This window comes from Poecile atricapillus, chromosome Z, assembly GCF_030490865.1.
Source record: "Poecile atricapillus isolate bPoeAtr1 chromosome Z, bPoeAtr1.hap1, whole genome shotgun sequence".
Classification (NCBI taxonomy): Eukaryota; Metazoa; Chordata; class Aves; order Passeriformes; family Paridae; genus Poecile; species Poecile atricapillus.
The window spans coordinates 51,947,477-51,965,380 of NC_081289.1; the positions used below are offsets into that span (position 1 = coordinate 51,947,477).

A 17,904-nucleotide genomic window follows, 5' to 3' on the forward strand; every position below is an offset into this window, starting at 1 on the left:
TTAATTTCAATCAATCTACTGGTTGGTTGGTTGCAAATCAAATTCGTTATTACTTGAATAGCTGTCTTAACTTGTATAGCTGCCACATACTCATATTAGACAACTGCTTCTCAGTGAAAACATGAAGAGTAAGATAGCCCTTACCTATTACTTAAATATTTTATAAACTATGGTAAAATTCAGGTATTCCAAGTTATCTATACATTTCTATATGAAGTAACAAATTCTTTCATTATGTCTCTATCATGTCACTCTTTGAATTAGTCCTCTAATGAAACTAGTTGCTGTTTAAATAGCAATTCCAGAGGTCATTAACACACATTTTAAAGCCTGTATATCAGGTGAAAATTTAAAAATCCATGTGATGTGGCAGAGTAAGTCCCAAGATGAGAAAGTATTCTGAGTTCACATACTAATTTTTTGTATGTCATGCTTACTCATAAGTATCAAACACTTTTCTTTCTGCATGCTTTTAAGTTTTCAAATGTTTACTTTTTTCCTTTCTTTTCAACAGATATAAGTTTACCAAAATCAGCAACAATATGTTACACAGCTGCATTGCTCAAAGCCAGAGCTGTCTCTGACAAGTAAGTGCTTAAGAACCACTGTCCAGCGAAATTCCTGATCTAATGTAAGACTTTTCTTAGCTGAGCCCACACCCTAACAATCTGCTGATTTAGCAGGAAAATTAAGACCTGCGGTACATTGATAAAATTACCTTATATATAAAAAAATTGTAGTGATCAAACATTGCACTTGAGATACTAAGGAAGAAGAAAAGAAGAGAAATAGCATAAATTAAGTTCTTGTTTCAGTTTTATATATACTGTCTGGGTGAGCTTTGGCTTCCTAGATAGTATAGTGAAGATGCAACAGAAAAGGGTTGTGTGGCTGAAGCTCTTCAACTTTGTGTAAACCTGAGCACAAAAAGGTAACAACTAAATGTGGATGCACTGGTAACAATGTCTTTTTACAAGTACTGTCAGCAGACTAAATAGCAGCAGGTAGATTTAGCATTATTATGTCAGGGATTCTGAGAGGTAGATGACGTTCATATTTTTAGAGACACAAATATCTGTTCATTCCTTTTATGTTTTTCTCTTGGGTCTCAACCTTCCAAGGTGCTGAGCACATCTCTTTGATGCCTGTGGACTTGAGAGCACTGGCCCAGTCTGAAAGGGTGCTCAGCTCCTTGTGAGATGGAGCTCAAAAATCCCCGTTCTGCTCTCAGATGCCTTCACACAAATCCCAGGCAGAGTTGTGTCTGTGCACCTGAGGGTCGAATGCCCCCTAAAGTTGAAAAGCAAGTGGAGTGGAAAGCCATTTTCTTGACTGACATCCTGACAGTTTTTGCTTTTAAAGTGTATGTACACATCAAGATCTAAGTAATTTTCTTTCATTCTTTTTATCCTGTAGATCGCCAGTACCTACTGCAACATCTTTCCTCCCTACACAGCGACTCCAGCTTGGGAGGGCAGGGCTAAGGTTGTCACAGCTTTCCCTGTGGTGTCTGCCTGCCAAGTACAGCTCTGGAGTTAGCCGTGGGGTGTGAGGTGAGAAAGAGATTGCATGGTCTGGTTTTTTATTCACTGGGGCAGATGATTTGCCCACAGTTTGGGCATGCTACCCTCAATGGTGCTGCAGCCAGTAGACCACCTGCTACTGCTGCTGCATCGTGCTTCCATCTCAACCTGACCCAGGGGCATTGGGTTGGGAACCTTCCTAAAACTTCCCCAAACCTCTTTTTAATAGAAACCCTCCAACAATAATTTGGCATTGGTTTTTTGGGGGTTTTTTTGGTCTTGTTATTTTTCCTTTTCTTTCCTTTTTTTTTTTTTTCCTGCAATATTAGCCTTGAATATGCCCCTAGCAAGGTACCTAGAGCAAATTTAGATTAGTGACAGAGAAGGGACTGTTTGAACTGACTTTCTGCCATGATTAGATACAAACATGCTTTCCGCTTCTGCTGGATTTTTATTGGCCTTGATGCAATAGATCACTCAGAGATTCCACTTGCTATGGAAGTTTGGAGAGCATAGGAAAATTACTCAGTTTGGTTACATGGGCCCATGTTCTAGATTCCTTTTCTAACTTTTTCTTACTAGCATTTCTGACCTAATGTTGTTTGTTTCTTTGCTTTTGTAGATTTTCTCCAGAGGCTGCCTCAAGGCGAGGGCTGAGTACTGCAGAGATGAATGCAGTAGAAGCTATACACAGAGCAGTAGAATTTAATCCACATGTGCCAAAAGTGAGTATTGAGAAAACATTATTGTAGCACTAACACTGCTGAGGATATAACTCCTGATTTTTGTGTTTGAATAAAGGAGTGATGTTGTGGAAAAGAGAGCAAGCAATGGAAGGGGAAAAAAACTGATAGTATGCACAGTTTTTTCATTTGCGATGTCACATTCAGGACTGTGCAGCTTGAAATTTTAGCTGACATGGATTTCACCAAATGCTGTGTTGCAGGCAGATCATGCATAAAGATACATTATTATTTGCAAAATAGTCATTAAAGATCTTCTAGTTCAAAGTAGCATATTTTATTTGTTTCGATGATTATATGTAAGAAAATGGTTTTGGCATGCTGTACAAAAGAACTTACCTTTGGATTTCATGGTGTGCTTCATATAAGTTGCATTAGTAATTCCTTATGCAGCAACCTGTCATTAAGTTCTGAGAGTGCAAAGCTCAGAGATGAAGAATTGCTGAGAACTGAAAAGTAAAAAAAAATTGATTTGTGTTCTAATTCCCATACCTGCTCTCTGAGGTTTGTATCTCAGCAGTAAGAAAGTTGCTGAGAGGTTGCCGAAGGCTAAAGGCAGATGTTTTTTGGTAATTGGACCTTTTTGGCCTCTGAACTTCACCCCACAAACCTTTAGGCTAGCATTGCTCTTTGAAAGTAGGCAGCAGAAAACTGGGATGTGTTAATAGAGAGATCCTATTTATTAGGTACACTTGAATACCAGGTCTGGTCAAGATAAACCCAAACCCTCTTCCATGTGTATACATGGATTGCAGAAAGTTAATTCTCTTGTATTGCAGGAATTAAATGTTTTCTCTGTGATCTTTGTCTCTTAATCCAGCCACTAAATAGCATGGTGTAGCTGTCTGAAAGTTACACTGTTTGCTTAATAAAATCATCTAGACTTCCTCTACAGGCACTGGAAAGAATGAACTGTCTTGGACATCTTTAGACACACTTTTCCTCCTCAATGTTTCTACATTGACTATGAAAGGAGTAACTCTTTTCCAGTAAAGGCCTGATTTTTAGACAACAAAGTTTAGGTGTGAATGAGCCCTTTTGTAATATTAGCTGAGCTTCTATTTATGTGCCCTACTATAAAAGGAAAATATAATATAAAGCTTGATTCCAGGCCTTCCCTGTTTACTTTCTTCCATCCCAATGGCTCTTGCAACAGCACAACCACTGGTATTTCTCTTCTGCCCAGCTGCCAGTTTAACTCTCTGGGTGAACCTTCATGTTTTAATGAAACCCAGTTGGAGATCTTGCCAAGGAAAAGTACCAGTTTAGCCTGTCATGTGCAATCCTTGGGAGCCTGTTCCATTTTCCTCACTTATCTCCATGCTACTGATAAATGTTTCCATTACAATCACTTTTAGCAATTTGCATACTAACGTTCCCATATTAACACACAGTGTTTCCATCCCCTATAAATTAATGGCTTTGCATTTATGTCTTTCATCAGTTACCTGAGTGGGGATCTTTTGCCTTAGGTCTGTTTCTGGGACTGTTAGACTGTTTCTGGGACTGGTTTATTCACTGTTCAGAGACAGAGATAGTGCACTGGCCTCTACTTCTTTGCATGCTCCTAATGTCCATCCTGCTATTGTCTCCAGGCTCTGTGCTGCCATAAAACTGAGATCAAATCTTCATTTACTACCTTTTTGCTTTTTCTGTTTCTATTTCTACTTAAGACCTTGATGTTCTTTGGTTTGGCCTCCTCTTCAAAATCCACTTTACTGTAAGTTGTGGCATTTGCTCCATAATCTCTGCACTTCCAGACCTCCAAAATCCTGCTTTTCTTGTAGATCAGTACTTTCATTCATCCTTTATCACCTCCTTCTTTTTAGGCAGCTTCTGGTTAGGTGGCTGTTCAATAAGAGGCCAAATTTCCTCTCACAAGTATGCCTGTGTGTGAAATGCGGGTTCTATATTATTTTCTCTACTTTTGGTTTAAAGAAATTCCAGTCCTCTTCCTCCTTAAATTCATATTGTTAATTTATTCCCTCTATTTTTTCAAAGTCTGACACTCTGAAATTGAAAACCTTTGTGAAACATAAATTACCAGGATGACAAGGTAGTAATAGGAGCAGACTCCAGAGGTTTTTATAGTTCACATTTTAACTTTAAACCAGAATAGCCTAAAACAGTTATACAGCAGTGCTGATTTCACACTCATTCCTGCTGCTATTAGCTAAAGGATATTAAGGTGTGAAAGTTCATTTTGGTTACAGTTTTACACAGTTTTACTGTGTGGATATTACACCTCAGTTTCCACTCAGTTGTTATTGAAGTCATATCCCATTTGTTTTTAATGAAATGAGGATAAGTTTTAGCAAGCAGCATCACAAAAAAATCTTACAGGGCCACAAAACTAACGTGTGTTCAGAGCTTCTCTAGGATTTAAATGTTAATGAGTCTTTTATTCAGAGTGAGGAACAAATAAACTAAAAATGTGACAAATTATTTAACATACTGCACAAAAATTTAGGAGTTAAACAGAGAGGGTTGTGTTTCCACTGAAGCTGTAATTCCAGAGGAAGGGGTATCAGGAAGAGTACATAATTTGTGGAGTAGTTGGGGGAAAAGGTATATGTATACTCAGACATGATTTCATCAATATTATTTATATATGTGTTTGGGGCTTCCCTACTTGTATGTAACAGGACTAGAAAAAACTAATGCTGATAAGCTACCACAGCTGTCTCTTGGACATTTCTCAGTTGTGGAACACCCTTCCTGAACTGATTTGCAGAGTTCTTTCCCTTCATTCAAACTCCTCCTGAAAAGCATCCCCATCCTTTCTGTGATGTGTGAGACTAAAGGTATTCATTAAAGAGTAAACAGATCATGGTCCATATATCTGATTGTTAGAAGTGAGTCAAAAGTATGTCCTGCGCACAGTTGTATGGGTTTGTATGTAAGCCAGGAGCTGAGTTGAAGAGAGTCTCTGCTGAAGTATGCTGCATTTCAGTCAGACAACTTAAATATTGATACTGCTTTAAGAAATAATAATTTTGTCCATAAACGGTCTCTTAAAAGGATGTCATAAACCATTGACTTAAACACTTTCAAAAGATTCATCTGTTCTCTGTTGCATCCCTTCTCATTTTTTTCTTATTTATTTTGATTTTCTTGGTAAGAACTGTGTCTGTCCGTATGCTTGTGTGGTTTCTAGTAAGTTGTAGTTGCTAATAGAAACAAATAATGCAAACAAATTCATAGACCAGATGGGAAATTAATCTGTTCCACACACCCCATGATATTACAGAGAAACTATGTGAGATATGTTTCAGAGAGTTTTTAACTCTTCAGTGAGACAGTCATTTGTTGCTGTATTTCCAGCAGAAAGGCCAAACTTCTTAATTAACATCAATTCAGTGAGAATTTGAAAGGTGATCTAAAAGTGGCCTCCCTGGGCATGTAGAAACCAGTATTTTGGAACTTTCTTAAGCTTATGCTGTTCATCCCACTGGGAGGAGGAGAGTTCCTGTTCAGACAATGTTAAATTCTCATATTCTGGCCTGGAAGGATGTTGTCACAGGTGCAGGAGTGACTGTTGCCTGTTTGCAACCTGACCTGTAATTTCAGAGTCAAATTGCACGATTGAGGAAAAAAAGGAAACCTGCCTGAGTTAGGTTGATTTATTTTATAAAAGGTCACTGAAGTAATGTGGAATGCTAAAAGCACTCCCAGCAGGAGATAATTAGGAGCCAAAGAGCTGTCAATATTGTGAAATAGATAATGTATACTCGATTGAGTTAAGCAAGAGAAGTATAAATTCCACCCTGTTGCACTTCATGTGTGCAAGGTGCATTGTCATTCTCAACATGCTCATTAAAACACTTTCCTGTATGTGTACAGACTGGCTGTAGCTGAGCTGCATCTATCACAGCGGTGTGTACCTGGCCCAGAAGCCCTCTGTAAAGGTACATGAAAACTACTGTTACATTTGTAACTCCTAAACATAGGTATTTGACAAAAGAAAAGGTTAGATTAGAGGTTGAGAAGAGAGAGATCAGGCAAAGCTAAAAAAGGACAACCCAAAAAAGTAATCCGAGCCCGCAGTGACAAAGGGCTAATTGAGTTACCTCATGGTGGCAGAAATCATTGTGCAATTCCAGTATTTCCTTCTAACTTTATTGAGGATGGGTCATAGAATCATCAAATCCAAGAAAATGCCAGGGTTGGAAGGGACCCACAAGGATCATCATGTCCAACTCCTGGCCCTGCCCAGCGCCATTCCCAAGATACCATGTGACATAAGATACCAAAAGCTTATTCTGTCAGGCTTGGTGCTGTGACCACTTTCCTGGGGAGCCTGTTCCAGTGCTCAAGAAGTCCTGCAACTGGCCACAAGAATGAAGAGATCATTCTGGCTGTTTGTTTCTGAGCTGGCTCATTTTTTGAAGGAACATGATAAGCCCAGATGGTGATGGCGTTTTATTTCTTGTTCTAGTTAAACTTCTTCATTTGTTCCTGAAAAACAAATGCAGTTGGAGATGTGTTGGTCTTACCATCTAGATTTCCTCCATGAATGCCTAGCTCTTAGCTAGGTTTCTTATTTAGCCTGTTTTTTGATTCTCCCTCTGAAGTGGAATCATGCTTGGGTTCAGAGTTCTGTCAGGATGACAGAGGGGTCCCCTCTTCCCTGTGTGTTCAAAGGACTGATAAAGTAAATTGTCACTTAAATTGTGAAGGTTGTGATTCAGTCTGGGTGGATGCCAGTGTATCAGGGGTTAGAGTTAATAGGGAGTCTGTCAACAGATGTAGGTTACTAGTATGAATTTTAGTGTTATGACTGGATTTTGTGTCCCTGTTAGTTCTGTGACAACAAGGGCTGTGCTCTGGAATAAGGCCTTTGGAAATTTTGAGATATGAGTAGTCAGATTCCCACCTGAAGCCTTTGGTGGCTCAAGAGTACAGTGCACCTGTCTAGCCTTTGATCAAGTGCAGCAGCAGCCTCTTGGAAACTACAGTCAGATGTCTTTGACTGATTTTTCCCAAGAGCCGAAGATGTTTGTTGCATGCAGAAGATCATCAGGACTGTAGTTCACGCATTATATGGGCAGCATGATGACTACAGCTCATTGGATGGTTTTTAGGGAAAGATTTTAATTTTTTTATTATTTAGTTCATTTGATTGGAATTTGTCTGCTGGTTCAATACAAAATGTTTTAGGGGGACTGTGTTGGTTTCACAGACAATCTGCTAGAAACCCAGCAGATTGCTGGGGCTCAGTCCTGCCTCTGAAAGACCCGACCAGTAGCCTGTAGTTACCAAAAAGAGGGCTGCCCTTGGCTGTCTCCCTGAGCCCTGCCAGCAAAACCTCCAGGAACTCAAATGCCCTCTGGGCTCCTGAAGTCTCCTTGAAAATACTGCAGTGCACCAATGGATATGATATTCTAGGACATCAAGACCATCCTAATTTTCATGGACAGTCATATCTATCCTTCCATAATAATCAAGCCCTACTTACGTCTAGGCAGCTTTTTGGTACCCTTTACTGATGTTTAGAGAACTTAAGTAGATGGAGGCCTTCAGGTACCATCTCCAAAAACCATTTCTTGGTGTACTTGAGAAATTTAATCTTCTTTGTTTTGGGAAGTGCCTGATGAGAACTGTACAAAGTGTTCCAGACAGGGTCTCTCTGGGGCTGTGAACAGTCAGTGTTCCTGCTGGAAATGCTTCCAGAATAAATTAATTGACAGTTCATATGCCCAAGAGGTGTGGCTGACATTTATGCATAAAATAAAAACATCTATGAGTCACAAATGAGTCTTGAGCCACCTATCAACTTTGTGTGCGAGTCTTATTGAGTATCACCAATGCAGGTTATGGATTTTTGTTTGGGAAGGTAGCTGTGATACAGTAACAAGGGAGGAGGGTTTCACATTTTTCATCTGAGGCACTTCTAAAAATAATTTCTTTCTGAAACTGAGAAAAATGCAGACTGAAAAGTCAACTTAACTGAGTGAGGACTAAGCTTGATTGCAAGTGTCAAGATATATATATATATATATCCTTCCATCTGGTATTTCCTCTTGGTTTCTTTTTAATTGCTGATAACAAGCAATACATAAGAATCAAAATAACACATTTACTTTTAATGCTCCTAGAAATACAACATTCCTTCCTGGTTTTTCTGTCCCTACTAATAGTGACATGTCATTGGGTTTCTTGATGATTTTTCCTTTGCTTGGAACATTTGAATATTGAGAATTTATTTTCTCATTTAATTTTGCAGAAAATATGGAGATAAGAGTTTAATGTTCTAAATTAATAAGACAAGTAGAAACCTGCAGCTCTTGCAGCTGTATTCCATTCTGCTCAACAGATATGTGTTTTTAAAAGGGTGAGGCATTCATTAGGGCAGTGAATGTTTGCTGTATCCATGTAAGCCTGACAGCTCCCTCCCTCTTGTCAGCTCTTTTTTCTGTTCTATCATCCTTAATTCCCTGGATTGCCTACTAAATTGCAACTTCCTCCATTAATCCACCTGCTCTGCAACTCTCTCAGATTTTTCTGAAAGGCTTTAGAGAAAATCCAGGTATCACAGTCAACTACTCCCACTGCTAATTCAGTTTTTCCTCCTTTAATAGTGACCCATGTCAGAAATGTGATTTCTCTTTGAGGTGTTTATTTATTCTCCAGGATTGACAGTTCTGTGTTTTGATCATGAGCTCTCCAAATCTTTTACCTGCTTGACAACTCTTTAAGACAAAGGGGTGACATGCTCTAGGACATCCTCATTGGTGCTCATTTCCCTCTGTCCTTTTCCTTTCCACAAGGCTGACTTCCAGTCCTCATTCCTTTCTTTTGCCTTCGTTTCTGCATCAGCACATCCTGTTCACAAAAGTCAGCATTTATCATGGGTTGTGCAAGGCTGACACCACCCATGCCTCCCTTTCTCCTCCCAGGTGCCTGCTCTGGGAAGTTGTCAGTCCCTAGGTCCTGCGGTCTCCTCCTTCCAGACCGGGCTGTAGCACAGGGTGAAATGGAGGGGCTGTGCACTCCCTCCTTCATTGCCAGTGATCACCCATACCTTTCCTTTCCCAGCCTCATGCTAGGGCCTGGCTCACCTGCTGCATTTTGTGTTGGCTTGAACAGTCTGGTGGGGAGAACATTTGATCTTGGGCATCCTGGAAGAGAGCGACAGCTTCCCTGTGCTGTGGTGAGCAGTCAGCACACAGCTGGGAAATGTTACACTCCTCAGGAGAGCTGACAGGACCTGATTCAGCAACTTGTTTTCTGTCTGTTACTCCTTCTCCTGTAAAGGATGCCATCTTTACCCTCTGCTGTTTCTTCCCCCTCCACTAGCTGGAATGCAGTAACACCAGTGATATCTGCTGAGCTGCTGTTAGTTGTCTGTCTAGTTAACTGTTAGTCTAGCTCATGGATTGAGGAGGGAGGAAAAATCACCTGCTTGAATCATCTGTCTTTTCCTGTGTCATGAACCCTCTGTGTGTTTCATCTGCTTCTGCTGGGTGGGGGGAGCCAGTTACCAGGAAATTTTCTGTGAAAATTGCTTGTGTGTTCAGTCAGTGGTACTTTTCATTTTAATGATACATTCAACAGCTATTTCTAGTAGCAAGTTTAAAGGTCTTATACTTTTACCCCCATCCCATCCTGGGAAATGAGGCGGTTGTTAAATTATGTAATATTTTTACTTTGTAACTTGTTCTTAGCTACTTTGTTGGCTGCCAAGCTTGCATATTCATAAACCTCACAACCAGTTAATGGCAGTGCAGTAAATGCAGCAACCTGTGTGCAAACTATGAGTGCTATATGTTTCCTTATAGAAAGACTTTGTGCATCAAAATGCTTAAAGTCTTCTTCATTTTATTATAAACATTTTTAATTAAAAAGCTCTTTTAATTAAATTCCATTTTCTGCTTTGAGCCCTTTTTTTCATCTCCTTCAATAAAAGAGATGTTTAGTTTTAAATGTCTCTGTAGTCCCCATACTACTGCTGTAAAGCATCTGACAGCATATCTTAGTGTTTGGGAATAATTCAGTAGTTGTCTTCAAGCTGGTGATGTTACACATTTGATGAAACCTTATGAGAAAAAGTACTTTAGGGAAATAGACCTTCCAGTGTGCATTACAGAATTGCAGTCAGCTTTCTATGTTTTGCATTACCTCTGCAATAATTGTGCTCTGTTTTTTTTTCAGTACCTACTAGAAATGAAAAGCCTAATTCTGCCCCCTGAACATATTCTGAAGAGAGGGGACAGTGAAGCAATAGCATATGCTTTCTTTCATCTTCAACACTGGAAAAGAGTAGAGGGGGCATTGAACCTCTTACACTGTACATGGGAAGGCAGTAAGTAATCCTTTTTCTTACAAAGGAGCTAATCAAATATTTTTATTGAATGTCATGAAAAAAGTAATAGTTTTTGTCAGTTGAAATATTTGAAATTTGAACTGAAAACACAAACCATTTAATGAGTAAAATAATGAGTATTGTGTTTGCTGTGTAATACTGAACAAAATTTCCCAACTTCTTTGAGACGTATTTTCTTGTTCATGGATAAGGAGATAAATTATTAACTTATTTCATTCCAGGATTGTAGAGATTTGTCATTATTTGAATGAATAGTTTCAAAGTGAGAGTATATTCAGATTGGACATAAACAAAAAATATTTTGCAATAGGGATGGTGAGGCACTGGAACAGGTTGCCCAGTGAAGCTGTGGATGTGCGATCCCTCCAAGTGTTCAAGACCAGGTTGCGTGGGGCTTCCAGCAGCTTGGTCTGGTGAAAGGTGTCCCTGTTCATGGCAGTGGAGTTGGAACTAGATTATCTTAAAGATCACTTCCAACCCACACCACTTTGTGATTCTGTGAATGCTTTGATATTTGGAACTGATGAGTGTGCCTTATAGAGAGGTATATATTAATGTGTAGTATAAAGCAATACTGTATTTTATTATGGATTTTTTTCAACTGACAAACTGGAGTGAATTCAATGAAGGGTTACTGGGATGCATAGGGAACTGGAATCTGTGGACAAAGGAATATGGACAAAATGCTGAGGAAGCTGGTTTTGTTCAACTTGGAGAAACCTTAAGGTGGGTGAAGAGTGTTGGAGTCTGGAATACAGAGTGTGTGCCCTTGTTTCTTAGTTGAATTAGTGCCCTTGATACTTAGTTATAAGATCCAGAAAAACACTGAATTTCATATAATATGAAATTCATGAGCACATTTTCATGGTGATACATGAAAACAAATATTGAAGTTAGAGGGAAAAAGCTAAAAGTGTAAGTGTGTAGATTAGAAAGTTTTTTTAAATCACTGGGTGAAAAAGTTAGTTTAGAGAACAGGAGACAAGATGGAGGATTTAGGGTGCTGTCTCTTGTCCCTTCTTCTTTCTTCTTCATGTTCTTCTCCTAGAGTTTTTTGGGTAGTAGTAAGTGATTGGACAGAGAATGCCGCAGTGCATCACAGAGGTGACGGGTCATTGGGTCATTAAGAAAAATAATATACGTGTCTATTGTTAATTGAGTAAAAATAGGTATAAAGATAAAAGAACTGCATATTTTGGGGCCATTTTGTGCATCAGACATGAAGTGTGCCACAAGGCCTTGTTTGTACCATCAGAAGAAAGAAATGTACCAGATTACAAAGATTAACCTTGTGTAGCCAGCCTGGAGAGACCTGTCAAGTTTTGTGATGACCTTTTAATAAACACGAGAAACAAGATTCTAATGAGCTCGGGAGTTTTCTTCGAATCATAAGAACTGAGATAAGCAGGGCTCCCCACGAGGGAGGATCCCAAAAGAATTCAGTCCAAAGGAGGCTGAAAAATCCAAGAATAAAAAGAAAAATACAGAAGAGATGCAACAGAACAGAGAAACAGAAAAAGAATTTTTTAGAGAAAAGCTACAAAGAGATGATCCAATTACTGTCTTCCACCACCCAATAGAGAGATGATATGGAAGACAGAGTCACAGTCTTCACAGAATGGCCCAGAATAAAGACAAGAAGCAATACACACAAGTTCAAACCAGATAAATTTAATCCAGACCTAAGAAACATATTTTCATAGTGAGAGGGATCTGTGGGGTCTCCAGCCCCAGAGATATTCAGTGCTCAGCTTGACTTAGTTCTGGGCAATCCAACCTAACTTGGAAATGACCCTGCTTTGAGTGGGAGGTTGGAGTATATGACTTCCAAATCTTCTAATATGTTTTATCCTGTCTTTGTGATGTGTTTTTCTACCAAGTTTCAGAGAATTTAAAAGTACAATTTAAAATCAGCCTTTGTTGGCCTATTTTCTGATGCAGTTTTTCCTTTATGTAATCTAGTTCCCTGTTTCTGCTCTGCTTTATTCTGTTCTTTTTCATCCTCTCTATATGTTATTATACCATTTTTTTATTGTGTGTGTGTTTCATCATTTTTTTCTTCATTTAGCTTTGATAGAAAAGATATTTTGTTGCTATTATAATCCCTATAGAAATGCACTTAATACCTCCAGTGTAAAAGTGATTTACTGTCTCAATTACAGTATGAAATGACCTGAACTTGCCTAATTTGCAATGTAGGCTCCCTGAGGATGCACTGGTTTTGTTTCTAGGTGTAGAGAACACCTTGCTCAGTAATCCATACCAGTGCTGCCTGGGGTTTGCTGTGCTGCATTGTTCTCTGTCACATCTGCTAGCTCTTCTCCCATTATTTCTCCCAGTCTATTATTTTCTCTGTCATAGGTTCATTCCTAATGGCTTATTTTCAGTGATTTGCTTTTTACGCAGTGTTCCTTCTCTTCTGGATTATTGCAGAAGTCCTTTAGCTCAGGGCTCATTATTCCATCAGTAAAGCAGTATTTTGCAGGGAATCCTGAACAGACCTTCATTTACTTTGTCAGGCTGGGGAGCCCCTAAAGAGCTTTGTACCAGGACCAGGTTTTGGCACAGGAGTCTGCAGTCCTCCTGCGAGTCATCTGTGCCTGATGGCAACATAGGGAATTCTCATCTAGCTACATTCCCCTTCTTATTATTGCCACATTCAGCAATCTGAACACTTAATTTATTAGCTAATAGCTGTCTAATAGCCTGTAAAGATGTAAATGAATATCATTGCATAACTTCTGCAGAAAAATCCCTAATTCATTTTGTACAGTGATTTCAGAAAAATACAAACAGTGCACAAGTCCTCAAAATTTTTGTTCAAATTTTGCTCAGACATGCAGACAACCAAGGGTTCTAATGGTTTCACAGTGTCTAGTGTGGTAATCGTAATGTTTGGTCTATATCTTGGCATCTCTGCATAACTAAGTGAAAACCAGTGAAGACATGCCAGGGAAGTTAAATGTAATTAAATATTAGTTTTAACCGTCTACATATAATACATGGTCAATTGCCCTCTTTCTTTCTACGTGTTTGTAGGTATTTTATTCATAGTAAAACTATAAAAGCCCAAGTGCCACCACTGCATTTGGGCCAGGTTCTCTGTGCAGGAAGTCTGTAGTTTCAAGTGTAACCAGGTTTCAAAAGTGTCTGGCGTGATGTTTTGTCACGATTGGTTTCTAAATGTTGGGGAGGATGAAACAGGGAAACCTTATGAATGTGATTGTTTGGCAGAAGATTCTGAAAATATGAAGCCTAGAATCGAAGTAGAAATTAAAGCCTGCTTTGAGTCATGATGCTGAGTACTAGTTACTATATAACCAAAGAACAATAGCCTAGCCAGCTAAAGGAGAATCCCTGTTGATGAAACAATGTCCTTCTGCTGATAGAGAATCCAAAGGTCAAGAAGCAAGGGAAGAATTTGTAAAGCTTTTAGAGTTTAAAATGCAACGCTGTATGTTAATGTAGTAATTCTCATAGGCTGTATGTAAATTCTTTAGTGGGTGTATCTCGTAGTGATTGGTTACTGGGAATTAGAATATTCACTATAGGAAAGCATATGATGTATTGTAACAAGAACTTTGTGCTCTTACTTCCTCCCTGCTCCTACCCCTCTTGTTTTCCCTACTCTTACCCTCTTAGTTTTTCCCTCTCTTACCCTCTTGTTTTTCCCTACCCTCTCACTCTTGTTTTTCCCTCTCTTACTCTTACCCTCTTGGTTTTTCCCCCTCTTACCCCTCTCTTGTCCTCCTCCTCTCTCCTAAACCTCCCTAGTTCTCCCCAATCTCTCTCATGCTCTCTTGACCCCTCCGTCCTCATCTCTAACCTCTTCTCTCCTGCTCTCCTCGCTCTCTCCCCTCCCCCCGACCATGTGAACGCCGAGGCTGGTGGCGGACACGGGTCTCTCCCTCTCTTTACCCTTATAATAAATTGCTTATACTTGAACAGCTTGACCCTGGAGAAGTCTCTCACTGAGAGCGAGTGTTTTGCACATCAATATCTAAGCTTGTGTCAAAATTCCTGTTGTTTGCATGGAGAAACCTAGGGGTTACCAAATGCTCCAGTAGCTCTTGCAGCAAGTACGTGGGTGAGTGGCAAACTGCCTCTGTGCTGGGTCAATTCATGTAAAATAGGATCAGATAATACTGTAGGGAGTAAGGCAGAGAAGTACCTACATAGACACAAATTGATCCAGATGAACCACAGCACTTCCTTCCATGGCTGATAACGTTGCTAAATAAAGCTGTTTTGCTGTAAATATCCCATGATCTCATGTCAACCATGACTGCTTAAACTGAGTAAAATCTATCCAGACATTTTTCACTTGTTTTGTAAAAACAACATCTTTACCTCCCTTTTTATTTTGATTAAAATCTTAATATTACTGTGGCTTAGGGTAGGGCAGAAGAGGCTTGATTCTGTTTCAATATTAAGTCAAATTGAAAGGTAAAACTTGTGTTAGGGATTTTGAAGAAATGAGCACTGAACATCATTCAACATATGTTTTTGTACAGACACTCAATTTGTTGCGTGTTAAGATCATACACAGCTTGGATTATTGTATTTGTACTTGGCTTTTTGGGTTGCTATGGAGAGGGGTAGTTAATGCTGGAAGAGCATTACAGCCCAGGTTAGTTTAGAATCTTTCAAGATCTCTGCCTTCTTTACTATTGCTTTAAAAGCAGCAATCAAGAAAAGATACAACAATATAATTTCACAAAAAAATACAGCTAATAATTTCAAATGCAGTGTGCACAGCTGAAAATATTGGGGGACTGTGTATTTAAACAAATTCTTAAGTTGCCTTGTGAGCGAGAGATAATGGAGTGTTATTGTGTGGCAGTGGGCTGTACCTAACAACTCAAGTGTACAGTGCTTCTAGGACATCTGTTGGGGAAAATATTGCTTCAGTGACTGATGTTCATAGGAGTAGTGAGAATAACACGCTGATGACATTTTAACAGTGAAAATAATATATAGGATAATGGAAAAGGATGCCTTGATTGCAAGCTGTATTTCAGTCAAGTATTCTGATGTTTCCATAAACCACACTCAGATGGCCTATGACATCAGCACCATCAAGTTTTAGTAATCCATTTCCCTCCCTCTCTGTTATTATTTTCAATTTTAAAAATTTGTAAGATTAAGTATTATTTAATCCATGACCTGAAGATTTATATTGGAAACCTGACTTGATCTGCTGAATTTAGAAAGAATGCATGAGAGGAACATGGATTTAATAATTTAGTATTAATCTTTGATTGCCAAATAGAAAATGAAAACATGACTGTGTTGGAAAACTGGTCCTCAGAGCTCATGTCATCAGTGTTACCTGGCTTGCTAGAGTGTGATGGAAAAAGAGTAGTGTATTTTTACCAGGAAAAACTTCTATTATTTTTTATGAACAGAGACTGTATTGGTCTGACTCTACAGACTTGGTTGGTAATTTTTGTAGGCTATACCTGTTATATCAGATGCACTTCCTTCCCCATAGATTTAAAAATTCTGCAGCCTAAAACCCTAAGACAAAATGTGTAAATTTGCCTATGGAATTGGAAGTATAATGGGCTTTGATTATGCAAACATTTTTGTATGCCCTTGTAATGTGATGGCAACTGACATGCATGAACATCGTCTCAAGAATAAAAATAAACATAGGAGTTTTGTGATTAAAAGCTCAATGTAGATTTCTATTTTGGCACTTCATTAAGCAATTTATATGTTGTTTGCAACCAAGTATAAATGTTTTGTCTATGTTTGTTTTTCAGAATTGCAAGTATTCGTAAGTATGACTGCCACACTCACAGTGACTTATGCACCATGTTTTCTTTTCAGCTTTCAGAATGATCCCCTATCCACTGGAAAAAGGACATCTTTTCTACCCTTACCCTATTTGTACAGAAACTGCAGACAGAGAACTACTACCGTGTATGTTCAACTTTTTCTTCTTATGATTGACACTCAAGAATTGTTTACGTGAGTCTTGCGGCACTGGTCTCCTTTGATGCCTTTTAGACTGAGTACACTGGATTAGAATAAGCAGATTGACAGTGAGCCTTGGAGCTCCTGTGACGGTTCCAGAGGCAGCTTCTCAGCATAGGTCATTACAATTCACTGTATTTATTATTTTTGACAGCTTACAGATAGGGAGAGAGATTACCAAGGAAATCCAAATCAGTTAGTTCTTCCTATTCTCTCTTGCCAAGACACTAATCTTTCATCTAGGTTAACATCCCATCAAACCAAAAGTACAGTGTCAAGGCCTTGTTAATCTTTGGTACGCGCACTGGCTACTTAAATTCTGAGGCAGGATCCAACTTGCTTGAGGACAGCTGGATCATTACTGCAGCTAGTACTCATGACAGGCTGTGTCATGTTTTCCAAGAAGCAGTCTTAAATAGCAAGAAAGGGTTTTATTCATGTTATGGCATGTGTACTGCTATGAAGAGATTGAGGTGAAGTCATCTCTGTCAATTTTATGTGGGTTGATGGCGTGTATTAGGGAAGTGCCAGCAGTGTTCCCAGATACAGATATAAGGAGAGATCCAGCCCTCAAGAAGTGTTACAGTGCAAACTAATGAGACTCATTGCAGTGCATTCAGTGAAGCACAAGAATGCAGAGGAAGAGCCAAAGCAGCCAGTCTTGCAGTTACACCTCATTCCCACATGTGTTCTCTCTGTGGGACTTTGTGTGAGCACAAGTGGAACACACACAAGTTTGCAGGGTCAGGGCAGAGGGGGCAAATGAAAGTTGATCCAAGGAAGAAGATTCTTCTCTCACCTTTTTTCTCCTTTATTCAGAAGGAATAAAGAAAAATTTGTTCTGAACAGTAAAAATGAAGCCTGCTTCTGCTGGGAAGGCTATTTTTGAGGGCATTTGAACCCTTTGTAGTCTTTCATTTGGAACCTCCCTGTTTTGGGCTGAAAAATGTGTTGCCTCTTTTTATAAGCCTACATGAGTAAACATTAGGTGAGAATAATACAGCGAAAATCCACTCATTGCAAGTCTCTCCTTTACAGCACATTCTTGCTGATATTACGCAGAAATCCTTGGCAACTGACAGTATCTCCCCACCCCATTATAATCATCCTAATTATAACAACACCTCTCACAGTGCTCTGCTTGCTTTACTCAGAGGGATGCTGAGCTGGGGAGGGTGAAGTGTCAGGAGATTTAGGAATGACGGAAGTCATGCAGAATAGCTCAGCATTCTCTTTTTAGATGCAAAACTAATCATTCTTGTCAAATGTTACAAGCTAACAGTGAGACTCTTTAACAGCGTGTGCAGGCAGTGTGTTCTGCTCAGGCAGT

General features: G+C 39.2%; 1 protein-coding gene across 2 annotated transcripts in view; it reads left to right on the forward strand.

Annotated features, from left to right (window-relative positions):
• LOC131573411 (suppressor of tumorigenicity 7 protein homolog) overlaps positions 1 to 17,904 on the forward strand; it is a 135,611-nt gene that overhangs the window by 110,919 nt on the left and 6,788 nt on the right. For both annotated transcript variants that reach the window (XM_058827353.1, XM_058827354.1), the window contains exons 10-13: positions 515 to 587; positions 2,146 to 2,248; positions 10,421 to 10,571; positions 16,428 to 16,520. In XM_058827353.1, coding sequence (XP_058683336.1) covers positions 515 to 587; positions 2,146 to 2,248; positions 10,421 to 10,571; positions 16,428 to 16,520 — 420 coding nt within the window. The remainder of the gene's footprint in view (positions 1 to 514; positions 588 to 2,145; positions 2,249 to 10,420; positions 10,572 to 16,427; positions 16,521 to 17,904) is intronic.